Here is a 23,479-nt window from a genome sequence, read left to right as displayed (position 1 = left end):
ATCGTCGCCTCTTCTAAGGCAGTCGGAGGACATCGCCCTAGACGAAACTTTTTGCAAATATCACACTATAATTTAATAATAAAAAAGACATAAATATACAAGTTTTAAAATGAAATACCAATTGAATAAGTTAATTAAAATAAATAATTAAAATTGTAATTAAACTAATGAAATACTACTTTAAATATAATATTCCATCCATCTCATTTTAGATGTTCCATTTAAATTTTACATACTATTTTAAAAACAATTAATTAAATTCATTTCATCAATAAAAACAATTTTATTTATTAAAATATTTTCATCAATAATAATTACTACAACTTATATAGATTAACATACAATAAATAAATAAATATTAATAAATTTTTATTGATATAAAAAAACACAAATAATATGCGATAGTACAAAAAAAAATTATAAAAATAATATTTATAATGAGAGAATGGAAATATAAATTAAAACAACTACTCCCTCCGTCTTACAATGAGTGACCCAACAACCATTTCACACATATTAAGAAAAATGTAAAAAAGTAATAGAGATAATATTATTTTTACTATAGTGCCCTTGTAATGTATTGAGAATGGTGAACTTTTTAATAATTGGAGGGTAGAATTGAAAAAAGTGCATTGGAAATTGAAATGGGTCATTCATTTTGAGACTTAATTTTATTTCAAATGGGTCAGTCATTGTGGGACGGACGGAGTATAATACATTTCTTTTTATTATGATAAATACGTTTATTTTTCAGCTTGTTCTCCACGCAAAAAACAGTCATAGAACTTTCCCGAGAATCCCCGAAGCCCATAAAATTCTGTATTCACCATCACATAATAGAACGTTCCAGATACATTCATCACCCTATATAAACAACAACCATCTCCATTCCATTCTCATCTCAATTTCATTTCCATCTCTGTTCAAATTCCATTTTCAAGCTCGATCGCGACAATGCCAACACGAACAACCGGAGCGATCGCACAAGACTGGGAGCCAGTCGTCCTCCACAAATCAAAACCCAAGGCACAAGATCTCCGCAACCCGAAAGCGGTGAACCAAGCCTTCCGAACCGGAGCAGAAGTCCAGACGCTCAAGAAATCAACCGCTGGTTTGAACAAGAAAACCGCCGGTCCGGTTGTGAACGCGAGGAAGCTAGACGAAGCGGCTGAACCGGCGGCGTTGGAGCGGGTTGGCGGGGAAGTGAGACAGATGATACAGAAAGCGCGTTTGGATAAGAAGATTAGTCAAGCTGAGCTGGCGAAACAGATTAATGAGAGGGTTCAGGTTGTGCAGGAGTATGAGAATGGGAAAGCGGTTCCTAATCAGCTTGTTTTGGGGAAAATGGAGAGGGTTCTGGGTGTTAAGCTTAGGGGTAAAATTGGAAAATGAAAATGGGGTTTTGATTTTAACTTTTTTGTGTTTTTGTGTATTGTGAATTGTGATGACATGGGTGTGGTATTAGATGTATTAATATGATGATGATTGTTGTAATGGAATGTTAATGTGAATAATGTTTAGATGGATCTATTAACAGTTTTGAATTGCTCTAACAGTCCAAAATATAACTCTCTAAGCCAATTCCATTCCCACATTGCCAAGAACTCTTCTAATGGAAATGGTAATAACACTTAACTTTGAATTTAAGACATAGGGGGTTTTGGTAAACTAAGAAAATTGCCATTTCCTCGTAGCACTAGTCACTATTCTTCACCATTTGATATTTTACATATTTTGATTTATGGGGACCCATTTCTGCCATTTCCAGTCTATAATATAAATATTTGTTAACTTTGATTGATGATTATATTATGTTTACTTGGTTTATCTTCCTTGAAACAAAAGATCAAACTAAAACTAATATAATTTAGTTTATAGCATATTTTGAAAATCAGTTTCACACATCTCTTAAATCTTTTAGATAAGATAATGGTACAAAATTTGCAACCCTATCTGATTATTTTTGTCCAAAGGCGATGTAGATCAAAATTCATGTGTTGAAACACTCTGACAAAATGGATTAATAGAAAGGAAACATCAACATATACTCAATGTATAGAACCCTATTTTTTAATCTAACATCCCTATCTGATTTCTTTTGTCCAAAGGCGATGTAGATCAAAATTCATGTGTTGAAACACTTTGACAAAATGGATTAATAGAAAGGAAACATCAACATATACTCAATGTATAGAACCCTATTTTTTAATCTAACATTCCTTTAAACACGTAACTTCCTTTAAACACGTAACTTTTGTGTTCGACATGCCTTTCACATAATCAATAGGTTGTCCACTTTCTTACTAAAGTAAAAAAGTCCTTATGAACGTCTGTATATTCAACCACCTTCCTTGATCCACTTGAAAGTGTTTCGTTGTTTAAACTATGCCATCACACTTCATGCACATAGGATAAAATTTGACCATAGAGTTAGGAAGTTAATATTTGACTTTAGAGCTAGGAAATCAATAATGATTCAACTCTCTTCATTTTTGGTTCCTTCGTGAAAGTACAACATCCATTTTTGGTTTTAGAACGAAACATTATGTTTCCAACACATCCTTACTTTTTTTTTTGTTATTTCATGTCTTTTTATCCAAATCACTCAAAATTTATTATTAAACAATTCAGATTTTATTATTAACCTCAGTTTTTTTCATTCATCACTTCTCTTTCTATCTCTCTCTGTTATCACTCACTTTTCTCCATTCTCTCTTTCCCCACATTCCCCTTCTCGCGTCTCTTCTCCACATTTCTCTTCTCGCATCTATTTTCTTTTCTCCCATATTTATTTAAACAAGATGGACCATCTTCTTCTTCCTTTCATATATTCAACATGTTTACCTTCTTCGCATGTTGTGTTTTCGATTTCATTTAACAAATTTTCTTCTTCTTCTCCATATTGTTTACAACAATATTAACTTAAATAGGTCTTCAGCAAGAACACCAAACACTTGATACATCATGCACACGTATACCACAAGTGTACAACAATATTCAATAGTAAAAAGAGTAATCGTTTCTCAGAAACCAATTTGAAACGAAGTTCTAATAGTTTTGTGTTTATCTAAAACAGTCAATTTTTATGGTAGTTTTATGAAAAATTAAAAAGTGATTTTCTTAAAAGTTATAAAGAAGGATCTAAGACAATGATTCATGCCTACAACTTTGTTCATACAAGTTTGATTAAGATTATAACAAGAAGCTTGTTTGTGGATAATATAAATTAATATTAATGCATACTTTCATCAGTGTATTACCTTGTTCTAAACTAACGAGTTATCTATTTTCATAATGTATCTCGTTCGTTTGGAAACCTTTAAAAAGTTTAACTATTAAAATAATGAAGTATTTCTCAGTTGACTCTAATACACTTCCTTCGTCTTAAATTTGAATACTCAATTTTCTAAGGCATTCATCAATTTTAATATGGTGCCGGTGCTGGGCACATTATGACCATAACACCCATTACGGGCTTGTCATGATGGCCTATGCTTTACCATTGTTCTGGGAGCCAAATATTGAAAAGGGAGATCTACACCCATTACGAATAGTAGCACTGGCTATAGCCAGGCCATAATGGACCCTAGTCCGTGTAGTATGACCTTCTCTTCGCATTACCTTTCCGTATTCTACCTTGATTTTGCTTTCAACTTGCCTTGTCTTGTCGTCTTTCATCTGAAATACCTAAATCACAAAGAAAAATGATGAAACATAAGTACTTCACTGCAAAAAATGAGGATAAAACTACTAGAAATTAGGCATAAGACACTAGTGAAAAAAAAATCAAAATATCATTAATCACAAGGCCTAGTGCTTGAGGGACTCTAGAGTGAGATATTTATTGGGCCTAAAAGGAAATGATTCGTGGTATAACTAAGGGGGCGAGTGCCCAAATGAAGCTTGATCACTCGAGGATCCTGAGTATAACAAATCACCCAAAGCGTAAGAAGTAAGGTGGCCGCCCTAAGAATCAGTTGGGCTTAAGTCCAAAATCAACGATCGCCTCATGTAATACAAGTGGTTTATGAGGTGTCTAAGGAAAAACGATCAAGGAATTTCAGGAGATTGATAAACAAGTCCTTACAGGATTGAGGGATGACTTGGTCTCTTCCTCTCCATGTTTCACGGGAGGAATGAAAAAATGGTCTCTTGGATTTCTATCCCATACCCATTTAATCTTCTATAAAGGTCTCAACCCCATAATCGAGAAAAGGGGATAGAATTTCATCTAGTACACATTAAAAAAGAGCTTTTGACAATTTATGTTGGGTCATCGTGAGGAGCATCCACATTGGGACAAGAGCAACACACAAGTGAGAGAGACATCAGATATTCACCAAAAACCTTAAGGTGATAGGTGTACGTGTCCTCTCACTTAATAAGTGTTTAACCTACACTTTTCTAAACAATGTGGGACTTCCAACTCCCACTTGTACACAACAATCCATACGTGAGTAAGCTTCCCACAACCTCCACTTACCCCAATTCGTCAGAGGCGAGGTGGTCACCTTTATTGCTCTCTAGTTAGTACATGGATCCTTCACAATTCGTAGGGATCAAACAAGTAGAGTCTCTTGCATCCTACGCGAGGAGACTCTCACCTTTTATTGTACACTTAGCAAATATAAATATTTTTTACACGTGTTTTTTGTTTAATGACAAAAGGGGAGAATTTTTTTTTAATGTAAAATAACAACAAAACAAAAGAATAATTTGTTTAGGAACAATTTATTTAAGTGTGCAGAGTAAGAGTCCTCTTGTCAACACTAACTTAGACGTTGTTTTGTGACCGGAAGACCACGAGGTAATTATCGAGACTTTGGATTATCTGGACACGTACTTCGTGAAATGGTTCACGAATGTTTCAAGGCAAAACAAGATTATAGTTTAATAAAAATGAATTGCAAAGTCCAAAATCTTTAATGACAAGAAAACACTTAATGTGGTCCGTGTGAGGAAGTTGAAGACCAAAGCTTCCCAATATTCTTTAAAAAAGGACAAATTAAACCTTCATTGACTATAGAGAATCATTCTTCTAGAAGATCATCTAGTCTAGCAATCTTAAAGTCAAGTTACTAAGACAATGTCTACAAAGAAATGTCACAATTTTTTGGATCCAAGTTCAACAAAGACTTCACATCAATTGATATGCAATATAACATAAGATCTTATAATGTTATATTATTGTAATGAAGTATACATATGTAAAAGATCCATTATTGTTGACATACACATAATAACTCAAATACAAACAACATTCAAAGCCAAGGAGAATTGTAAATGGGAGTAACAACAGATTTAACTTGCAAATACTTATGCAATGATTCCAACCCAAAATCTCTTCCAAATCCACTCATCTTGTAACCTCCATAAGGAATGTCATTTCCAAATGCAAAGTAACAATTAATCCAAATAATTCCAGCACGAATCGATCTCGACACAGTGTTTGCTATGTCCAAATTCTTTGTCACAATTCCGGCTGCTAAACCATATCTTGTATTGTTCGCACTTTTAATCGCTTCCTCAATAGTCCTATATTGTTTATTCATGTATTTATTTTATATGCATAAATACTATATGGTTCTATTTATAAGAAAACATTATTTTTTAAATTTATTAAATAAATAATATATTTGGATTATATATAAATCAGATATATTAGTTATTCAATTGATATGAAAAGTAATTTTTTTTTATATATGAACAAAAAATTAAAAAAATAACTTACTTGAACTTCATGAGTGCCATGACAGGTCCAAATATTTCATCTTGTGCTATAAGCATGTCCTCCTAATCAAATTATTATGAACAAAATATTTGAATATTTTGAAGGTATCCATATAAATATTATATTTGTTGAATTGAAATTCACCTTAACATTAGAGAAAACTGTAGGCTCAATATAGTAACCTTTGTCTCCAATATTTTTACCACCTGTCAAAAGGGTTGCTCCTTCTTTCTTTCCTATTTCAATATAGGAAAGAATTTTTTCAAATTGCTTCTTGTCAACCTACAATAGAAAAATCTTAGAGACTCATATTTGTTTACTAGAGAAATATAATATACTATTATAAAAAGTTGAAATAGCAACCGAATATTAAAGACGAAAAAAAAATGTAAAATCCGTCTCTAATTCAGTTGAGTATTACAAATGTCAATCTAATAACCAATTTAAGTTTTTTTAGTTCTTAATTTTTTTTTTATTTCAACATTTTAAGTGTTTGTTGATGACTTATGATTTTGTGTTGCTAAGTTCATACCTGAGGCCCTTGTTGAGCTTTAGGATCAAAAGGATCACCAACGATCCAAGCTTTTGCTTTCTCCACCAACTTCTTTTCGAATTCATCATAGATTCCTTCTTGAACAAACACACGAGAACCGGCAACACAAATTTCTCCCTAAAACCATACAATAGTAAGAAAAAAAACAGAACTTTTTAGAAGCCATACAATTGGATTGTTTTGTAAAAAGTAAATGGTATTGCGAGAAACGCTAACAAAGATCGCATAAACTTAATTATAGAGCTTGACCAATTCTATCTACGTCTAGTATTTTAACACAGTCTAGTGTTAAATACTACGGTCAATTTTTAAAATTACTCTTGAACCGTATTGTAGGATTATTCTCCCGTCTGAACGACCTAACCACTTATCAATAAACAATAAAAATTTCGTGCAGGAACTCATAATGACACGTTTTAGAAGTGTAAATTCCGACTAGTGCCTTTAGAAAATACTTTATCTTGGAAAATATTCACCTTATTAAATAGGATGCCAATGAGAGCAAGTTCAGCAGCCTTATCAACATCAGCATCATCAAAAATCAACAGAGGTGATTTTCCTCCCAACTCCAATGAAACTGGTTTCAAATTACTTTTAGCTGCAGATATCATTATTTCGCGTCCTACTTCTGTTGAACCGGTAAAACTAACCTGCACAATCACAATCACATTAACCTCAATTTTAATCACATTAGCCCATAATTAAAATTCGAATATTTATAACATTTAAATTTCACCTTATCAATATCCATGTGCGAACTTATTGCAGCTCCCGCAGTTGCACCGAATCCCGGTACTACATTGAGTACTCCATCCGGAATTCCAGCCTTCAAAATATTAATCACATTAAACTCGATTTTAATCACATTAAGATCAAAAAATTAATCAACAAATTATCTTTAACCTTACCTGTTTAGCGAGATGAGCATAAAACAAAGCCGAAAGAGGTGTTTGTTCAGCCGGCTTAAGAACCATAGTACAACCAGCAGCTAAAGACGGAGCAACCTTAGTAGCAAACATGGTACTAGGAAAATTCCAAGGAATTATGTGTCCGACAACACCAATAGGTTCCATCAAAGTATATGCGTGCAACTCGCGCGAAGGTTTTAGAACCTCTCCATGAATTTTATCAGCAGCACCTGCGTAGTAACGTATAGTGTGTGCTACTCCAGGTATGTCAACAGCTTTGCAGAAATTGTACAATTTTCCAGCATCTATGGTGTCTAATGCTGCTATTTCTTCTATGTTTTGATCAATTAATTCTGCCCATTTCAGCAAGATTCTTGCTCTTTCCTGATTAATTAACAAATCATAGGTCAAGTTTAATATGTTGTAAAAATATAAATTGAACCAATGTATATGTAACATTTTTTAATCATGTAATGTTCTTTGACGGTTCTGATACCATGTTAAAAAATGTGGTTGAACCTAATTTAATCCTACAAAATCGACTAGTAGGGTGAGGATTGTCCTCACTTATAAATACATGTTCAGATCATATATTGTCCGATGTGAGACTCTTAACAAACCTTGATTTAGGGTAAGATTGTAAATTATTATACAAGTTGTAAATCAATCCAATCTTTTGAAAAAAATGGTTTCAAGTCATGCATTCATTTGAAGCCAAATTCACATAAATTTGTTATGACAAAAATAGGAATAGTAATAGAGAAGGTGGACCTAGAGATAGTAATATGCAAATAAAAGAAAAGTGTTTCTTTGTGATGATAGGGCCAACATTTTACATTGAATGAAATGTAAGAGTCTAGAAGGATTATTGGACTTTTGTACACCAATAGGCTAAGAGTCACGGATTTGATGTCAAAGCACATGACAAGTTCACAATCACATAATTTATTGATCATTGAATAAAGATTTGACAATTATTCAATTATTCAAAAGTACTTTTCTCTTATAGTGACAACAAGGTCCGGTCTACCTGTTAACAATAATTTATAGTACAATTTTTAATCTTTCTTATTCACGACCAAAATTTTATATCTGCATTCTCAATTATATTCATCTATGGAGCGAATATGTCCGTTTATTTATGCTATTTTTAAGTTATTATAAATATTTTTTTAAAATTAATTAATTGAATTAATAATACATCTAATCTCTTCTATATAGGCTAAACATATAAGTTATTTAATATATTTAAAGAATCAATTTTTATTTTATAATAATAACGAAAAGTTGTGAATGTAAAACCTTGAGTTTGGGGAAGAAGAAGGTACGTGGATATCTTGGTAACCATATAAAAAGTTATAGATGTTGGGGTTGTAATATTATTGCAAGGTCATGTCAAAAACATTCCATCAAATAACTATATGACAAAAATAGTTGAATGAGACTTCTTTTTCGAAAGGTCTTAATTTATAAATATTATTAATTTATTATGTATTAATATATAAATATAAATAATTATTTTTGTTAAGAATTTATTTATTAAATATTTATTTTATTTTCTATAAAATAGTCTAGTAACAGGAATTTGTCTTTTAAAATGTGAACAAGTAGAATGTCGTGGAAGCGAATTTAATCCCTATAATTAGAGTGTATTTGGATGAAACATTTTAACGAGAGAAAATCATTTTTTGAAAAAAATTTAAAATGACTAGATCAAAATCTATAGTTTGGATACAAAATAAAGAGAATTGTTAAAATTATTTAAATTTATAAAATATTTTATTTAAATTAAATTTAAGAAATTTCAAATGACAAAAAGTAAAGAATTTAACATTACTCCTTCATTTTATATGATGTCTATGGTAAATTATTTATTATTAAGTTTTTAAATTTTGCAAGATGGTACTCATATATTATGAAAATTTTAATATAAGTAAAAAAAATTCAAAAATTGCAAATATCCCTAATAATTTTGAATTTTATAAATTGGTCCATGTAAAGTTTTAAAATTTGCAAATTAGTCAATTTTTTCATATTTTAAATTTGACCATTTTTTAAAAAAATGTATGAAAATGACCCTAAAAATTTAACACTTAATCATTGAAATACTTCATCCAAACAAAAAAATTTAAAATGAATAAATTTCAATTGAACCATTTAACTTGTTTAGAATTTTAAATTCTTTAAACAAAATTGAATGTCTCATTCAAACACACCCTTAAGATTGATGTTCATTCACAATTGTCAAACTGAGTTGACTTGACGAGATATTTAATATTATTTTAGATATAAATAAGTGTTTATACTTATTAAATATTTAAATTAAATTTATTAGTAGTACTATTTAACCAAGAATGTAGGGTTTTGCTATTATTTTCTAGTTTGTATAAAGTCAACTCATTAATTAAAAATAATAGTGAGAGGTGATCCCAGCTTTTAATGGAGTACTAGTACTAGAGATGCCTTAATTTTGGTTGGAAGTTGGAAGAAGCATTCAAAACATGAGGTTGTTTACTAAAAATGGAATATTGCCAATAAATATGGTGAGTACTATTGATTAATTATTTATCAAAAAATTACAAGAAGTCAATAAATGTGATGTTTACCTTGACATGTAAGTTTGTTTCAAACTTTACGGATATCTATTGTTTTCAAATAAATTTTAATTAATATTATTAAATATTTTTAAACACGAGAGAGTTATAATTAATTAGATCCATTAAAAAAAACATTTTAGAAAAACTATATACATAAGATGTTTAGAGAACTAAAAGTCTAATATATATTTTTTAGATTATATTCTCGGGGTAAAATACTACCGACTTTTCTTTGCTTTGCATATGCAGTTTTTATTAAAATATATAAATATGAATGTTTAATCTGATGGTTTAAATTAACATGATTAGAGAAAGTAAGTCAAATTAATTAATTTGTTTGAGCCTAAACTAAATTAATGAGAATTTAATTACGTAAGTTAAAAGGGTGAAAGAGAAATGATAACGTACCGCACCGGGCATTCTAGGCCATGGACCATCATCAAAAGCTACACGTGCTGCCTTCACAGCAACATCAATGTCTTCTTTTCTTCCCTCTGCAATCTTTGCTATCACCTCTCCAGTTCTTGGATCTATTGTCTCAAACTCTTTTCCTATAATATAATAAAATTTGACAAATGAGATATCGCGACGTGTAATGTGAATCCAAACAGAATCCGTGCGATAGCACGAGTATAGCAACTAGCAAATAATGGACTAATTAAATTCAATTTTATTTTATATATGATTAAAGGCATAGATTCAAATCGGTTATGTCATTTGCTTTGTTTCTTATTCTTTGTCCAAAACTATAATACTTCAAAATTCAAACGCAACAAAACACTAAAAGATAGTTTTTTATTTTCTATTTTTATTATTTAAAATGAAAATGAAGGACAATACTATGCAAAAGTCTTTATTCACTTTAGTTATGAATTTATTAAGAATGAGTAAATTAAGCCAACCCTTATCTAACATATGCTATGACTTCATTATACATTGAAATTCAAACTATGCAATATGTCTAATTTTGTGTGCTGCCTAATATCATTAAAGTTTCATGTGACAAATTATAACAAAAAAAAAAGAAAGAATATACTTTCATGTGACAAAATGATATCTTTTATTTAATTTAGGTTAATTTTATTATGAATTTAATGAAGATGTATTGATCATATAATTTTTTTTAATAATATTATCTAATAGAAATATATCATTTTGTCATGTCATTTAAATAATTTAAATTTTTTTATCTGATTAAATATATATGATTCTCGTTAATTAACAATATAAATTTATTTTACATATCGGTGCATTATTTCTTTTCTCTTTTAGTATTTCACGTTCATTAATCACTTATTATTTCAAATTAAAAGTTATTTTTTTATAAGACATGGGAATCCAACTCATACCAATTCAATATTCATTGATAATGGAGTTGGTTTAGTTTAATTTTAATGTTAAAAATTACTTGTTGAACAATAAAACTAAATCAAAAACATTAATTAATCAGAGTATTGGATTTAATTAAATTTCATTCAACTCAATCTACAAACACCTTTGCTATTTGTCATTCTAATAATTCAAGCAATATTAATTATTTTGTTGATATTATTCTTAATTATTTATTATAAGAAATAGATGAAAAGATTAAGAATGATAATAAAAGAAAAAAAAATCATATTAAGAATAATAAAGTTTATTAATTCTATAGTAAACAATATAATGGATAATAACCTTGAGAAGCAATAAAAATTAAACTAAAAAAAAATGGTCATAAAGGGAGATTATAGAAGAAAAGTAGCAATTTGGTAGAGAAAAGAAGAGAAGATGTAAATTAAAACTAGTGAAAAACCTGAAAGAGAATCAACAAATTGTCCATTGATGAAGAGTTTGGTGAACTTGATGGTGGGAATTTCAATGGAGAAATTGGGTTTGCCATTGGAGAAGAGAGAAGACATGTTTGTGTGTTGTGAGTTTTCCTAAGAAAGAAACTAGAGACAAAGTCAGAAGGCAACTTGTTGAGGTTGGGCCTTTGATTTGGGAAAAGGGTGTTTTTTTATATAGACAAATTACAACGTGGGGGCAGAGGAGTAAATATCAGACACATTTTGTCATATAGGATTAGTATACATTATATCAAAGATTGGAAATCAATTTTGCACAACCATGCGGTCAAGATGTTTATAATAGTCTCATTTTGATTATATTTTACACATTGTCACATCAATTATCATTTTTTTTTAATCAAAACTTATTTATTTTCAAAAACAAATCAGTACAAAATCCTAAAATTCAGGTGAGGAATTACTCATCCCAACATCCTATACACCTCAATTACCAGTTACTGGTACACAACTACCCAGTGTTTGATTTTTCGGTGAAGAAATTGAAAGTATAAATTGATTTTGATTAAAAATTAATTGAAGTAAAGTGATTTATCAATTTTTTTTTTGAATAACCAATTTTTAAATTTTTTTCAGAAATAACAAGTATTTTAAAATAATTACCAAAATAGCAATTTTTAAAAAAAAAAAAAAAAACACGTTGTCGCTGGGGTGGCGACAACACTTAAAGTGCAATGATGTCGCCAGACCCATTGGCGACTATGTACAAATACTCAGTGTTGTCGCCACCCCCTGGCGACAACACCTCCCCTTTATTTTTTTCTTCAATTTTTTTATATTATTATTTTTAGTTATATTCAGTTGTCCCGGTTGCCTGCTTGGGTGGCGACAACATTTAATTGTGTGCAAATTTTTGCCTATATATAGCAGCCCATCATGCAATCAAGAATCATTATTTTCTCCTTCAATTTTTCTATTTTCACTTCACATTATTGATCATGTCTCGCATAAGGCCGGACCCATGACAACGAACATCATCCAGTCGTCCTGTGCCGGCACCGGAATACAAAAGATGTTATGGGCATGTTATTTTTTTCCGGTCAAACCCCCTATGGCGGTTACGTTTTGGAACATCCGCGACTTCAACAACCTGAAGCGGACTCTGATGTCACAGTTAGAAGGGGAGTACAATCCCGGGGAAGAAATAAAAAAGGATCCAGAGGCTTAGAACAAGGGTGTCACTTATGACCGGAGAGACGATCCGTTGGTGGGTTGATGTGAAAACCGACCAAGATACTGAACAAATAATGGATGGAACAAATGACATTGTTTTAACCGCTGTAATTTCCTAGATTTTAATTGTTTGTTGTGTTGTTGTTTTAGTCATTGTGCTGTCTTTTCAAATGTTGCCTTTAGGTAAAAATTTATTTCTAGTCCTAGTTTATGTTGTTTGTCATGTGTGCTGTAACTCATCTGATTAATGAAAAAAAAGTCCATTTCATTGATAAAATAAATTACAAATATCATTGCACCTAAAAACTATGTTGTGGAGCTAGATCCACGATTGGGACATTTGTTCCTATTATGTCCTACCTCACGACATATACTACACTTCCTCTGCATTTTTTCAGTGGCGTCCATTTCGGTTCTAATACGCTTGCTGTTTGGCCGACCGATTTTATTCCGACGCATTAAATCATTGTGCCAAACTGTTTCCCCCTCGTACACAGGCCAATATGCCTCCATCGCTACCACCGGAAAGTAATTGTCGTATACGTTGAGCAACGTTGATACCTTGTAAATTTCTGATACCAATGATAATGCATCAAAGTGAGTATGTGAACATGCTGCAATGACATGGGAGCAAGGAATGTGATAGGCTTGAAATTGGCCACAGTCGCACCAACGATATGGGATTGAGACGCGATATTTTTGTCGTGGCAGCCCCTGGTTGTGGTCAATTGTTTCTTTGACACTGAAGGTGTGGCCATGACGGTCGAACTCTGTCACTCGATGAGTGTTCCCCTTGGCAGATTCTTGTTGTATATATTTCATGCAGACATCGCTATATACCTGTTGTGTTTGTAACACTGAATTCCACCGCTTACCTCTTGTGGCGAGCAAAGTTGCCATCCGAAAATACATTGCACTAACCAAAGCAGTTACAGGTAGGTTTCACATACCTTTGAAAACTCCGTTCATTGATTCCACAAGATTTGTAGTCATGTGGCCCCACCTAGTCCCATCGTCGTATGACCTAGTCCATCTCGCTCTGTCAATGCTGTCAATCCACCTCCCCGCATCTGGATTTGACAACGCTATTTTACTGCGGTAGTATTGAAATCCAGGTTGGTTTAAGGCATACCCCGCGTTCACCAATTGGTTCTTCAAAAAATTATCTTTGATCTCTCGCATAAAATTTTGTGCGATATGCCTAATACAGTAGACATGCTTAGACGGTGGGTCGTGCCAACCATTTGCCGGATTGTTGTATGTGCTGTCAATAGAAGCGCGCCTGCCCGAAATCAAGCAAAGATTAGATTGTGGATCAACTCTAGCTCGGAGATTCTTCAGAAAGAAACTCCAAGCAGCAGTTGTTTCTCGTTCTACCAGAGCAAAGGCTATTGGAAAAATATTGCTGTTTCCATCTTGCGCGACCGCCATCAGCAATGTTCCCTTGTATTTCCCATACAACCAGGTTCCATCAATTTGAATAATCGGCTTGCAAAAACCAAATCCGATGATGCATGGTCGAAACGCCCAGAAAAGTCTATGGAAGATTCCATTACCTTCGAGAGGGGTTCCGTCTTGGGATTGTGCCAGGAGTGTCCCAATATAGTAACAGTCCCAGGTGAATACGATTGAAGTGCAGCCAGGTAGCGAGGAAGTTGTTGGTAGGATTCCTCCTAGTTGCCGTAGACTTTTTCAATTGCTTTCTGCTTCACTAACCAAGCCTTTCTGTACGATGGTCTATATTTGAACACGGAAACACAATGGGAAATAATCGTCTTCACCTTCAATGATGGGTCAGCTTCGACGAGAGGTATGGTGGTATGACATATCATGTCATGACTTAATTTCCGATGATCTTGCGCCATATTTGTGTTGACGCAAGTGTGGGCTTGAGAAATCGAACGTATCACCCAAGCATTAAATTTCTTCCTAAATGATGCCTTCAGCATGTATCCAGACTCCGGGTTTCTGCACAAAATAGTTACTCTTTCTGGATTTGAGCGACCAGCTTTGAAATCAACACAGTTTGTTAAGTGCCAGTTTTTTATAGCTAGCATACAATCTTCCTTCGAACGAAACGTGTTCCCCTCTTTTAACTCCTTGTCTGACCTCATATATGGGTTGTAGAACATATCAAAAGATGGCTCATCCTCCCCCAAATTAAGTGTTGTGAAGTGCGCTGAAGGTGAATATGCACGCGCATCAGGTAATGGAACTTGTTCTTCATCGTCGGAATCACGGTTCACCAACTCATCAACCACATCTTCTACTTCAGTTTCTTCATCGACGACAACTTCGGGTTGTTGTTCGTCGTCAACAACAGGATCAATAACTTGTGACTGCATATCTTGCGACGGAACAATTTGTTCAACCACTATGTACAACTCCAGATAATCATAACCATAATACTCATGGTTAAGGAACATATTTTGGACCTCTATGTCAGTTTGTATCTGTGATTGATAAAACTTGACCGAGTTGTCGGGTTGAACGTATGGTTGTTGGTAAAATATTTGAGAGACTGGTTCTCTAATTTTGAACTCGATTTTCTTTTTTAGATACGAGAAATCCGCTTTACTATTTAGAGCAAAACGTGTGGAGTTAGTGTTTCTAAATAGAAAACCATTTGCGTCGCAGTGGTAAGTCTCACCATTCATGTGAACACGAACTTTGTATTGCGAGGTGGATGCCATAATTTTGATCGAAGAAATATATGTGATAATTATTTGTGAGAAATAATTGTGAGAAATATTTGTGATAGGTATTTGTGAACGAAGAAATAGTTTTGTGTCAAAATATTTGTGAAGTGGTTCATATATAATACATGCAAGACCTTCTTTTAGTTGCAATAATACATGCAAGAATCAACATTGACAAGACTTATGCATGTCATTAGGGAATCTCTTACACATCTATCCTTACGCAAGCATGCATGCAGACTATGGAATCTCTTACACACCTAACCTTACACTTTTGCATGCATGCAAACTAGCCCATGCATGTGACATTAGCTTCTCTTAATAAATGAAAATTTTCAATTTTGTATAATGAAAATTTTAGTTTCTCTTAATTAGCATTAGCTTTTGTGACATAATAGAGATACAAATTTTATTTTTCTATTTTTCTAACTTTCTATCTAATTTAACTTTTTATCTAATTATCTTTTATTGGATGATTTAAATGAGAGGAAGGTCATAATTTTGTGTTACAACATTGTAGCTTGCTTGAAATTTCTATGATATAATCGATCATGTAGCCACATAAGTAAATGTTTTTAACTCTAACACATGCAAGACATTAGGTAGTTGCAATAATACATGCAAGAATCAACCTTGACAAGACTTATGCATGCCATCCGCGTACACCAAGGGAATCTCTTACACCTAGCCTTACACTTTTGCATGCATGCAGACTAGCCCATGCATGTGACATTAGCTTCTCTTAATTAATGAAAATTTTCAATTTTGTATAATGAAAATTTTAGTTTCTCTTAATTAACATTAGCTTTTGTGACATAATAGAGATACAAATTTTATTTTCCTATTATTCTAACTTTCTATCTAATTTAACTTTTTATCTAATTATCTTTTATTGGATGATTTAAATGAGAGGAAGGTCATAATTTTGTGTTACAACATTGTAGCTTGCTTGAAATTTCTATGATATAATCGATCATGTAGCCACATATAAGTAAATGTTTTTAACTCTAACACATGCAAGACATTAGGTAGTTGCAATAATACATGCAAGAATCAACCTTGACAAGACTTATGCATGCCATCCGCGTACACCAAGGGAATCTCTTACACCTAGCCTTACACTTTTGCATGCATGCAGACTAGCCCATGCATGTGACATTAGCTTCTCTTAATTAATGAAAATTTTCAATTTTGTATAATGAAAATTTTAGTTTCTCTTAATTAACATTAGCTTTTGTGACATAATAGAGATACAAATTTTATTTTTCTGTTTTTCTAACTTTCTATCTAATTTAACTTTTTATCTAATTATCTTTTATTGCATGAATTAAATGAGAGGAAGGTCATAATTTTGTGTTACAACATTGTAGCTTGCTTGAAATTTCTATGATATAATCGATCATGTAGCCACATAAGTAAATGTTTTTAACTCTAACACATGCAAGACATTAGGTAGTTGCAATAATACATGCAAGAATCAACCTTGACAAGACTTATGCATGCCATCCGCGTACACCAAGGGAATCTCTTACACCTAGCCTTGCACTTTTGCATGCATGCAGACTAGCCCATGCATGTGACATTAGCTTCTCTTAATTAATGAAAATTTTCAATTTTGTATAACGAAAATTTTAGTTTCTCTTAATTAACATTAGCTTTTGTGACATAATAGAGATACAAATTTTATTTTTCTATTTTTCTAACTTTCTATCTAATTTAACTTTTTATCTAATTATCTTTTATTGGATGATTTAAATGAGAGGAAGGTCATAATTTTGTGTTACAACATTGTAGCTTGCTTGAAATTTCTATGATATAATCGATCATGTAGCCACATAAGTAAATGTTTTTAACTCTAACACATGCAAGACATTAGGTAGTTGCAATAATACATGCAAGAATCAACCTTGACAAGACTTATGCATGCCATCCGCGTACACCAAGGGAATCTCTTACACCTAGCCTTACACTTTTGCATGCATGCAGACTAGCCCATGCATGTGACACCTACACATGGAGGAAGTCGCCAAGGGGGATGGCGAAAACATTGAATATAAAGAGTAGTCGCCAATGGGGGTGGCGACAACATTGATTTTTTGGAGTTGTCGCCAAGAGGGGTGGCGACTTGCTTCGAGGAGGATTTCCAACCATTGATTTTGTACTTTTTTTTAATTTTAATGTACTTTTTTTATTATGATTAATCATTAATGTATTTGGTACTTTTTTTATTTATTTATATTATTTTTCCAAACTAAAAAAATAGTTAAAAATAATAGATAAAATAAATTATACAAAAAAATTGAAAAAAAAACAGGGGAGGTGTTGTCGCTGGGGTGGCGACAACACCTGTTTTTTGCATGCATTCGCCAGGCCCATTGGCGACTTCAATATAATTTAAGTGTTGTCGCCACCCCCCTGAAACAGCCCGAATTTTATTATTTGACTAATTAAATAAGGATTTATTTACTTAATTTGGACGAAGTTTGATAATTAATTGGATCGTCGGTGTTATTGAGAAACGTGTTCGGATTATTAAGTGAAGTTGGAATTTATTCGGTTAATCGAAGAATTAATAAAGTGGAATATGTAGAGAAATAATATTAGAAATAATATTATTATTGAATTTTATTTATTTGAGATAAAGTCGGATTTAATTGGATTAATCAGAAAGTATTATTAAAGGTAATAATATTATTTGTTGGAGCATAATTATTTATTTGACTACTCTATTTCATCAATTGGGCCTAATTAGTTAGGAAGTGGAATTATATGGGTTAAGCCTAATATGAATAATATAGTAAAGGGTAGAATGAGAGAGAGGAGTATATTTTTCATTTGCTGAGTTTTTTCAAAAGAAGAAAAAAAGGAGAAGAGGAGCAAAAAGGAGGAACAAAGAGGAACTAGGGTTTGGAGGAGTAATTGAAGAGGTAAGGGGGAGAATCCCTAATCATTGTGGGCTAGTATAATGGGGTAATGAGTAGATTAACATGCATATATTTGTTCTTAATTGAAATTTATGTTAAAAATGTGGTTTGATTTTGTTTAGTATGCTGGAAAATTGAAACTGGAATGAAAATTTGAATATTAATATATTGATGTTGTGTTCTTAAATCTGTAAAAGAAAAAAAAACAGAACACCATTAAGCAAGCGACAGACGGCGTGTATATTGCGAGCGGCATAATTGAACGTTCATTTAGTGTAGCTTGTTCTTCTTTTTACGGTAGCTTGATCTTCTTTTTACTGTAGCAAAAATTGGATAGCAATATTAACCATAGTTTCATTATAGTGATATATATATATATATATATATATATATATATATATATATATATATATATATATATATATATATATATATATATATATATATATATATATATATATATATATATATATATATATATATATATATATATCATATGATGATTTATTGAAATGGGGAATATAATTAGAAATAGTTATAGAATTAATAAAATAAAATAAAAAGTCTCGTTTGATAGAAATAGCTGAATTAAGCGGTATAATTAGTTGTCCGAAATTTGATGAAAATTTACGTGGTAGCTAAGTTTAATTAGTAGATTAACATGGTGATGCTATTTTGTTGAAAATGTGATATTTCCGAACCGACCAAAATAGTGTATATTTGAATATCTTTTATATTAAATATTAGTCTTGGAATAGAAAATGAATTAGAAACTTGGAACTAATGTAGTGTAATTATTAATTGGTTGATTTAATTAATAGTTAAATTAATTGCAATGAGTTTAATTGATTGGAATATACTTGAAGTTGGATCAATTATTCGGTTTGTCGGTAAATTACGGCATTTTGAGGATTCGTCCGTAATTGCGTTTTGGCTTGAATATGTATGTTGAGAATAATATATGTATGTGCCATGATGTTGTGCTAGTATTGATTCTCTGTGGTTAGTTGGTTAGCATTAAATTAATGATTAATTGCTTGATGTCGAAAGTGCGTGTTCATGTATAATTGGCAAAATGAGAATTAACATGAGATAGTATGGTTACTAGTGTTAATTGGATTGTGTGAATCGTAATTGATTAATTGGCCTCTTATATGTGAATGATGTGTGTGTGTTGTGAATGTTGTGTACAATTGGTGGATAATTCATAGAGTTGAATTATTGTGATATGCGGAAAGTTAAGATGGTATAGATGATCTTAATTGCATATATTTGTGATATTGTACATACATTCATATCATAGTGTGCCTTGAAACACAGGTGTATCTGCTTTGAAACACAAGCGGGCTTGGATTCTAGAGTGAATCGGAAGCCGTAAACTATATGTTTACAATTGGTGGACTTTGGTCTTGTCCGGATCGGAAGTGTGACTTAGATTCTAGAGATATGAATCGGAGGCCGGTGAAACTTAGAATTTCACATTGGTACCACATGCATAGTGTCACATGTTTCATTGAGTCACATTAGAGTTAAGTGATAGTTGATTATGTGCATTATGTTGTCATGATATGTGCATGATCGTGATAATTGATTATGTGCATTATGTTGTTGTGATAAGTGTACGAGTGAACAATTGATTATGTGCATTGATGTCGTAATGCTATGTGTATGAGTTTGGTAATTGATTATGTACACTTGGTGTTGTGGTGATATTTGTATTAGTTGATAATTGAGAATGGGTGATGTTTGAATACGTAATTGGTTACATGCGGGAATATGTGATAATTATGGCTATGTGCATAATTGAGAATATAGTATTGAGATATTATACTCTTATACTTGTTGTACGTTTAATGCATGTAATTATATTGATTTGTATTAATTTACATGATTAGGCAAGGTGTAATGTATTCCTATAATTGTTGATTTAACCATTGTATCTTATTATACTTTCTTCATAATGGTTCGTATTCTCACCCTTCTGTTTTAATGTTGCCCTCGTTTGGCGACATGCAAGTTTTGACGATTAGTAGCTGGCGTGTGATCTAGTCGGAGTTTCTTCCGAGTTGCTTGGTAATTAAGTAGCGAGTCAATGCTCTGGTCATGTAACATTGGGTAGCTTAGATGTTGAACTCTTGTTCTATTTGTTTATGTATTTTGTTATAACTTGTGAACCTGTTTAATTGGTTACTTGTTGTTGTGAGGCTTTAAGCCAAATATTATGATTATGGTTATCTTATGAGTTGTTTATGGAGATATGATCATGGTATGGGACATGTATCATTTATATGAAACACATGAGTATTACTTTCCGCTGTTAATGCATATTCCGGATGAATTATGATTATATGTCAGGTGTTATTTGAAATGACCAGGTGTATTGTATTTGATGGATAAATGCTGTCGGTTTTAAAAGCTTTTTAGTTTTTTGAAAACGTCGATGTGACGCCCTTTTGAGTTATATGCATGCTTATTCTCTGATTATATGCTTATTATTTTATGGGGTAAATAAGGGTGTTACACTCCCTGGCGACAACGTGTTTTTTTTAAAAAGTTGCTATTTTGGTAATTACTTTGAAATACTTGTTATTTCTGGAATTTTTTTTTAAAAATTTGGTTATTCAAAAAAAAAATTCTGATTTATCAGTATGAATAATTTTTTTTTTAGACTTTTACATGAGCTTAATTTGGCGATGTGTAACAATGCAGTGTTCAAGAAGAAAAAAAAAACTGCAAGTTTTATTATTATATGATTGATGATTGATATATTTGATAGTTTCAACAAATCTTTTAATTGATTCTCTTGTTATTAGAAACCAAGAACCATTGGGCACGTGATGACCCTACATTTGTTGTGATATGCAGCCTTCTTTTGGCTGTTGCAACTTTGGCGTATTGTGCAGCGTAAGTTTCTCATGCATTTTGGCTCCTCACGATCAGATGACTAGCTAAAAAATTCTTTACATTTGTAGATCAACACAAAATAAAACTAATCATTAATGTGATTCTTTGTACTTCATCTATTTAGCAGTAAGGTTGTTTTGATTTTGAAAATTTCCCTTATAAAAGCAGACTTATGTTTTAAACTTTGGAATGTGTGAATTTTATTAAATCATGATCATTAACTGTGGTTTTAATGTAAATTGAATGATTATTTACATTCTGTTTAGATTGTTATTTATTTTCTGATGCCCTATTTAGTTCATTAAGTGCCTTTCTAGGCATCTCTGCTAAGTATTTTATGTTGTATTTTCTCAATCGTTTTCCGGTATGACCATAGTTCTGGCCATGCACTTTTTGTTGTCTTCTCAGTGTTGGTTTTCCATTTTCTATTGACTGGCATATTTCTGGCAACTTTTTGTTGGTAAGGCTACTTTCTACTGCAAATTATTCACCCTTTTCTTCAAGTCATTGGATTTTGATACCAAAGCTGATGTATATTTTTTATCTTTATATTCTTCAGGTTTCTAACTAATTCTTATCTTCGAGAAGAGGCTCCAAACAGTTATGTGGTTGAACAGCGTGTTGAATGGTAAGATCAAGAATGTTCCTGCTAGTTTTCATTATGTTGACTAAATTTAGTCGTTTACATGTTCAATTTTCCGAGCATGTACTACTACTCTCTAATTATTATTTAGGCAAGGCATCTTTTCTAAATACTACTTTATGTTAATAAGCACGGAGATTACTTGATCTCCATTTTCTTAAAATTTTAATGATTAATTCCAAATTGATTATATTTTCGGTTTTCCATGGAAGGATGTACGCATTTGATGTTCACTGCAACTCTTTCTTCCCAATGTTTGTGTTGCTATATGGTAATTTCTGACTTCTCAGTTATAATGAATTGTTATGATGCCGGCAGCTAAAGTGCCTTGAATTAAAATGGTACTGATATCTGGTCCTTTGGCAGTGATCCATTATTTTCTATCTCCTCTATTGGTGGTTCATGGCTTCATTCCAGAACTGCTATCAAATCTATTATTCATGGTGGGAGCTTCATACTACCATTATCTAAATTTCTTAGGTTATGATGGTAAGACTCTCACGGACTCTCTCATTACATTTGAATCTTAGAATATCTTCTTATCATTGTATCCTTGAGTGTGTCTGTTGTCTCATGAGCAATGTTAATGACTATAAAGGATAAGTTTCTTTGCTTTGATCTTGGTTAATCTGTTCATTTGCTGCGAATCTGTTTTTTTCATTGCCAATTAAACTGTTGAAGCATGAGTAGTTTTGATTGAGTTGGTATGAATTGTTGAATAACATTAAATTAATTGATTGACATCTCATGATGTAGTTCTGCCCTTTTTGGAGAGGACCACCTTTTTTCTGTATCCAATTGGTGTAGTAATTGTTCTTTCTCCCATATGTAAGTATTTAATCATTGTGCATTCGTTTCTGTTTTACACAATGTCTTAAACGTGCATTTGCATCTAAAGTCTAAACACAATTTCTTGTTTACAGTGATTTTGAGTGGCTTCAATCCTTCTAGATACTTTATGAACATATACTTCAGCCGGCAAATATGATCATTCCAGTTAAAACTTTTGACCAGTCTGTGTCATGTTGAGGTTATAAGTAATGGAGACTACAAAATGAGAAAGCTGTAATGAATGTTTGATTGTTTGTTCGACGAGTGCAATACCCCGACAATGCATCATTTTAGGCCTTCTACTACTATAAGTCCAAGTTGAACTGTAGTAAGACAGCAGGGTAGTCAGTGTATCTTTCACAGTTATTAAATAGAATTTGTTCAGGTGAATACAGTCATTGTAATCAATTTTCATTGTCAATTCAGCATTTTTCCTTCCAACAAAGAAATTTTTCATGTTCAATCTATTCATTCTTTCATGAGGTTAGATACATTTGTCCCTGTCACCGCATCACACATGGATTCATTGTTATTTTCTCCAACCGGAAATGGGATGAAAATAAGAGAAGAAAATGAGTACAACGAAAATGAAGTAGATTTGGGTGGATAGAAAATGGATGGACAGAAAAGTAAGACAAAATAAAAGGAATAATTAATTTTATTTTATTCATC

The 23,479-nt window shown here is 32.0% G+C and overlaps 4 protein-coding genes across 4 annotated transcripts; 2 read left to right on the top strand and 2 right to left on the bottom strand.

Moving 5' to 3' along the window:
- The first annotated feature begins 839 nt into the window (after positions 1-839).
- On the top strand, positions 840-1,546 carry LOC131598705 (multiprotein-bridging factor 1c). Its single transcript, XM_058871290.1, has one exon. The coding sequence runs from the start codon at positions 955-957 to the stop codon at positions 1,390-1,392; it is 438 nt and encodes a 145-aa protein (XP_058727273.1). The 5' UTR covers positions 840-954; the 3' UTR covers positions 1,393-1,546.
- A 3,600-nt stretch (positions 1,547-5,146) lies between these two features.
- On the bottom strand, positions 5,147-11,783 carry LOC131594304 (aldehyde dehydrogenase family 2 member C4-like). Its single transcript, XM_058866398.1, has 9 exons — positions 11,582-11,783; positions 10,198-10,340; positions 7,193-7,576; positions 7,021-7,110; positions 6,761-6,934; positions 6,264-6,401; positions 5,876-6,013; positions 5,732-5,793; positions 5,147-5,535 (listed from the first exon to the last, which is right to left on the bottom strand). Exons 1-9 carry the CDS (start codon positions 11,685-11,687, stop codon positions 5,262-5,264), a joined length of 1,509 nt encoding a protein of 502 aa, XP_058722381.1. The 5' UTR covers positions 11,688-11,783; the 3' UTR covers positions 5,147-5,261.
- Positions 11,784-12,956: 1,173 nt separating this feature from the next.
- On the bottom strand, positions 12,957-15,499 carry LOC131594799 (uncharacterized). The gene is made up of 4 exons (XM_058867001.1): positions 14,588-15,499; positions 14,363-14,479; positions 14,022-14,249; positions 12,957-13,046 (listed from the first exon to the last, which is right to left on the bottom strand). The coding sequence occupies exons 1-4, from the start codon at positions 15,497-15,499 to the stop codon at positions 12,957-12,959; spliced, it is 1,347 nt and encodes a 448-aa protein (XP_058722984.1).
- Positions 15,500-21,543: 6,044 nt separating this feature from the next.
- On the top strand, positions 21,544-23,262 carry LOC131594796 (uncharacterized). The gene is made up of 7 exons (XM_058866995.1): positions 21,544-21,567; positions 21,651-21,793; positions 21,893-21,961; positions 22,189-22,247; positions 22,343-22,465; positions 22,733-22,804; positions 22,900-23,262. The coding sequence occupies exons 1-7, from the start codon at positions 21,544-21,546 to the stop codon at positions 22,962-22,964; spliced, it is 555 nt and encodes a 184-aa protein (XP_058722978.1). The 3' UTR covers positions 22,965-23,262.
- The last annotated feature ends 217 nt before the right edge of the window (positions 23,263-23,479 follow it).

The sequence above is a fragment of the Vicia villosa genome, linkage group LG4 (genome assembly GCF_029867415.1).
Source record: "Vicia villosa cultivar HV-30 ecotype Madison, WI linkage group LG4, Vvil1.0, whole genome shotgun sequence".
Lineage (NCBI taxonomy): Eukaryota > Viridiplantae > Streptophyta > Magnoliopsida > Fabales > Fabaceae > Vicia > Vicia villosa.
Note: the sequence above shows the minus strand (reverse complement) of the source record. Positions and strands in the feature narration are given on the sequence as shown.

Bases quoted from the DNA above. Each gene is read 5' to 3' on its own strand.
- LOC131598705 (XM_058871290.1), top strand. From the start codon at position 955: ATGCCAACACGAACAACCGGAGCGATCGCACAAGACTGGGAGCCAGTC.
- LOC131594799 (XM_058867001.1), bottom strand. From the start codon at position 15,499: ATGGCATCCACCTCGCAATACAAAGTTCGTGTTCACATGAATGGTGAG. The intron at 14,480-14,587 runs GTGAAGACGATT...TACGGCAACTAG, and splicing joins AAGCTGACCCATCATTGAAG to GAGGAATCCTACCAACAACT. The intron at 13,047-14,021 runs GTCTACTGTATT...TTCATTAATCAG, and splicing joins ACGACCCACCGTCTAAGCAT to ATGAGTTACAGCACACATGA.
- LOC131594796 (XM_058866995.1), top strand. From the start codon at position 21,544: ATGATCATTAACTGTGGTTTTAAT. The intron at 21,568-21,650 runs GTAAATTGAATG...GTGCCTTTCTAG, and splicing joins TCATTAACTGTGGTTTTAAT to GCATCTCTGCTAAGTATTTT. The intron at 22,466-22,732 runs GTAAGACTCTCA...CTCATGATGTAG, and splicing joins AAATTTCTTAGGTTATGATG to TTCTGCCCTTTTTGGAGAGG.
- LOC131594304 (XM_058866398.1), bottom strand. From the start codon at position 11,687: ATGTCTTCTCTCTTCTCCAATGGCAAACCCAATTTCTCCATTGAAATT. The intron at 10,341-11,581 runs GTTTTTCACTAG...ATTATATTATAG, and splicing joins ATTTGTTGATTCTCTTTCAG to GAAAAGAGTTTGAGACAATA. The intron at 7,111-7,192 runs GTAAGGTTAAAG...AATATTTTGAAG, and splicing joins ATGCTCATCTCGCTAAACAG to GCTGGAATTCCGGATGGAGT.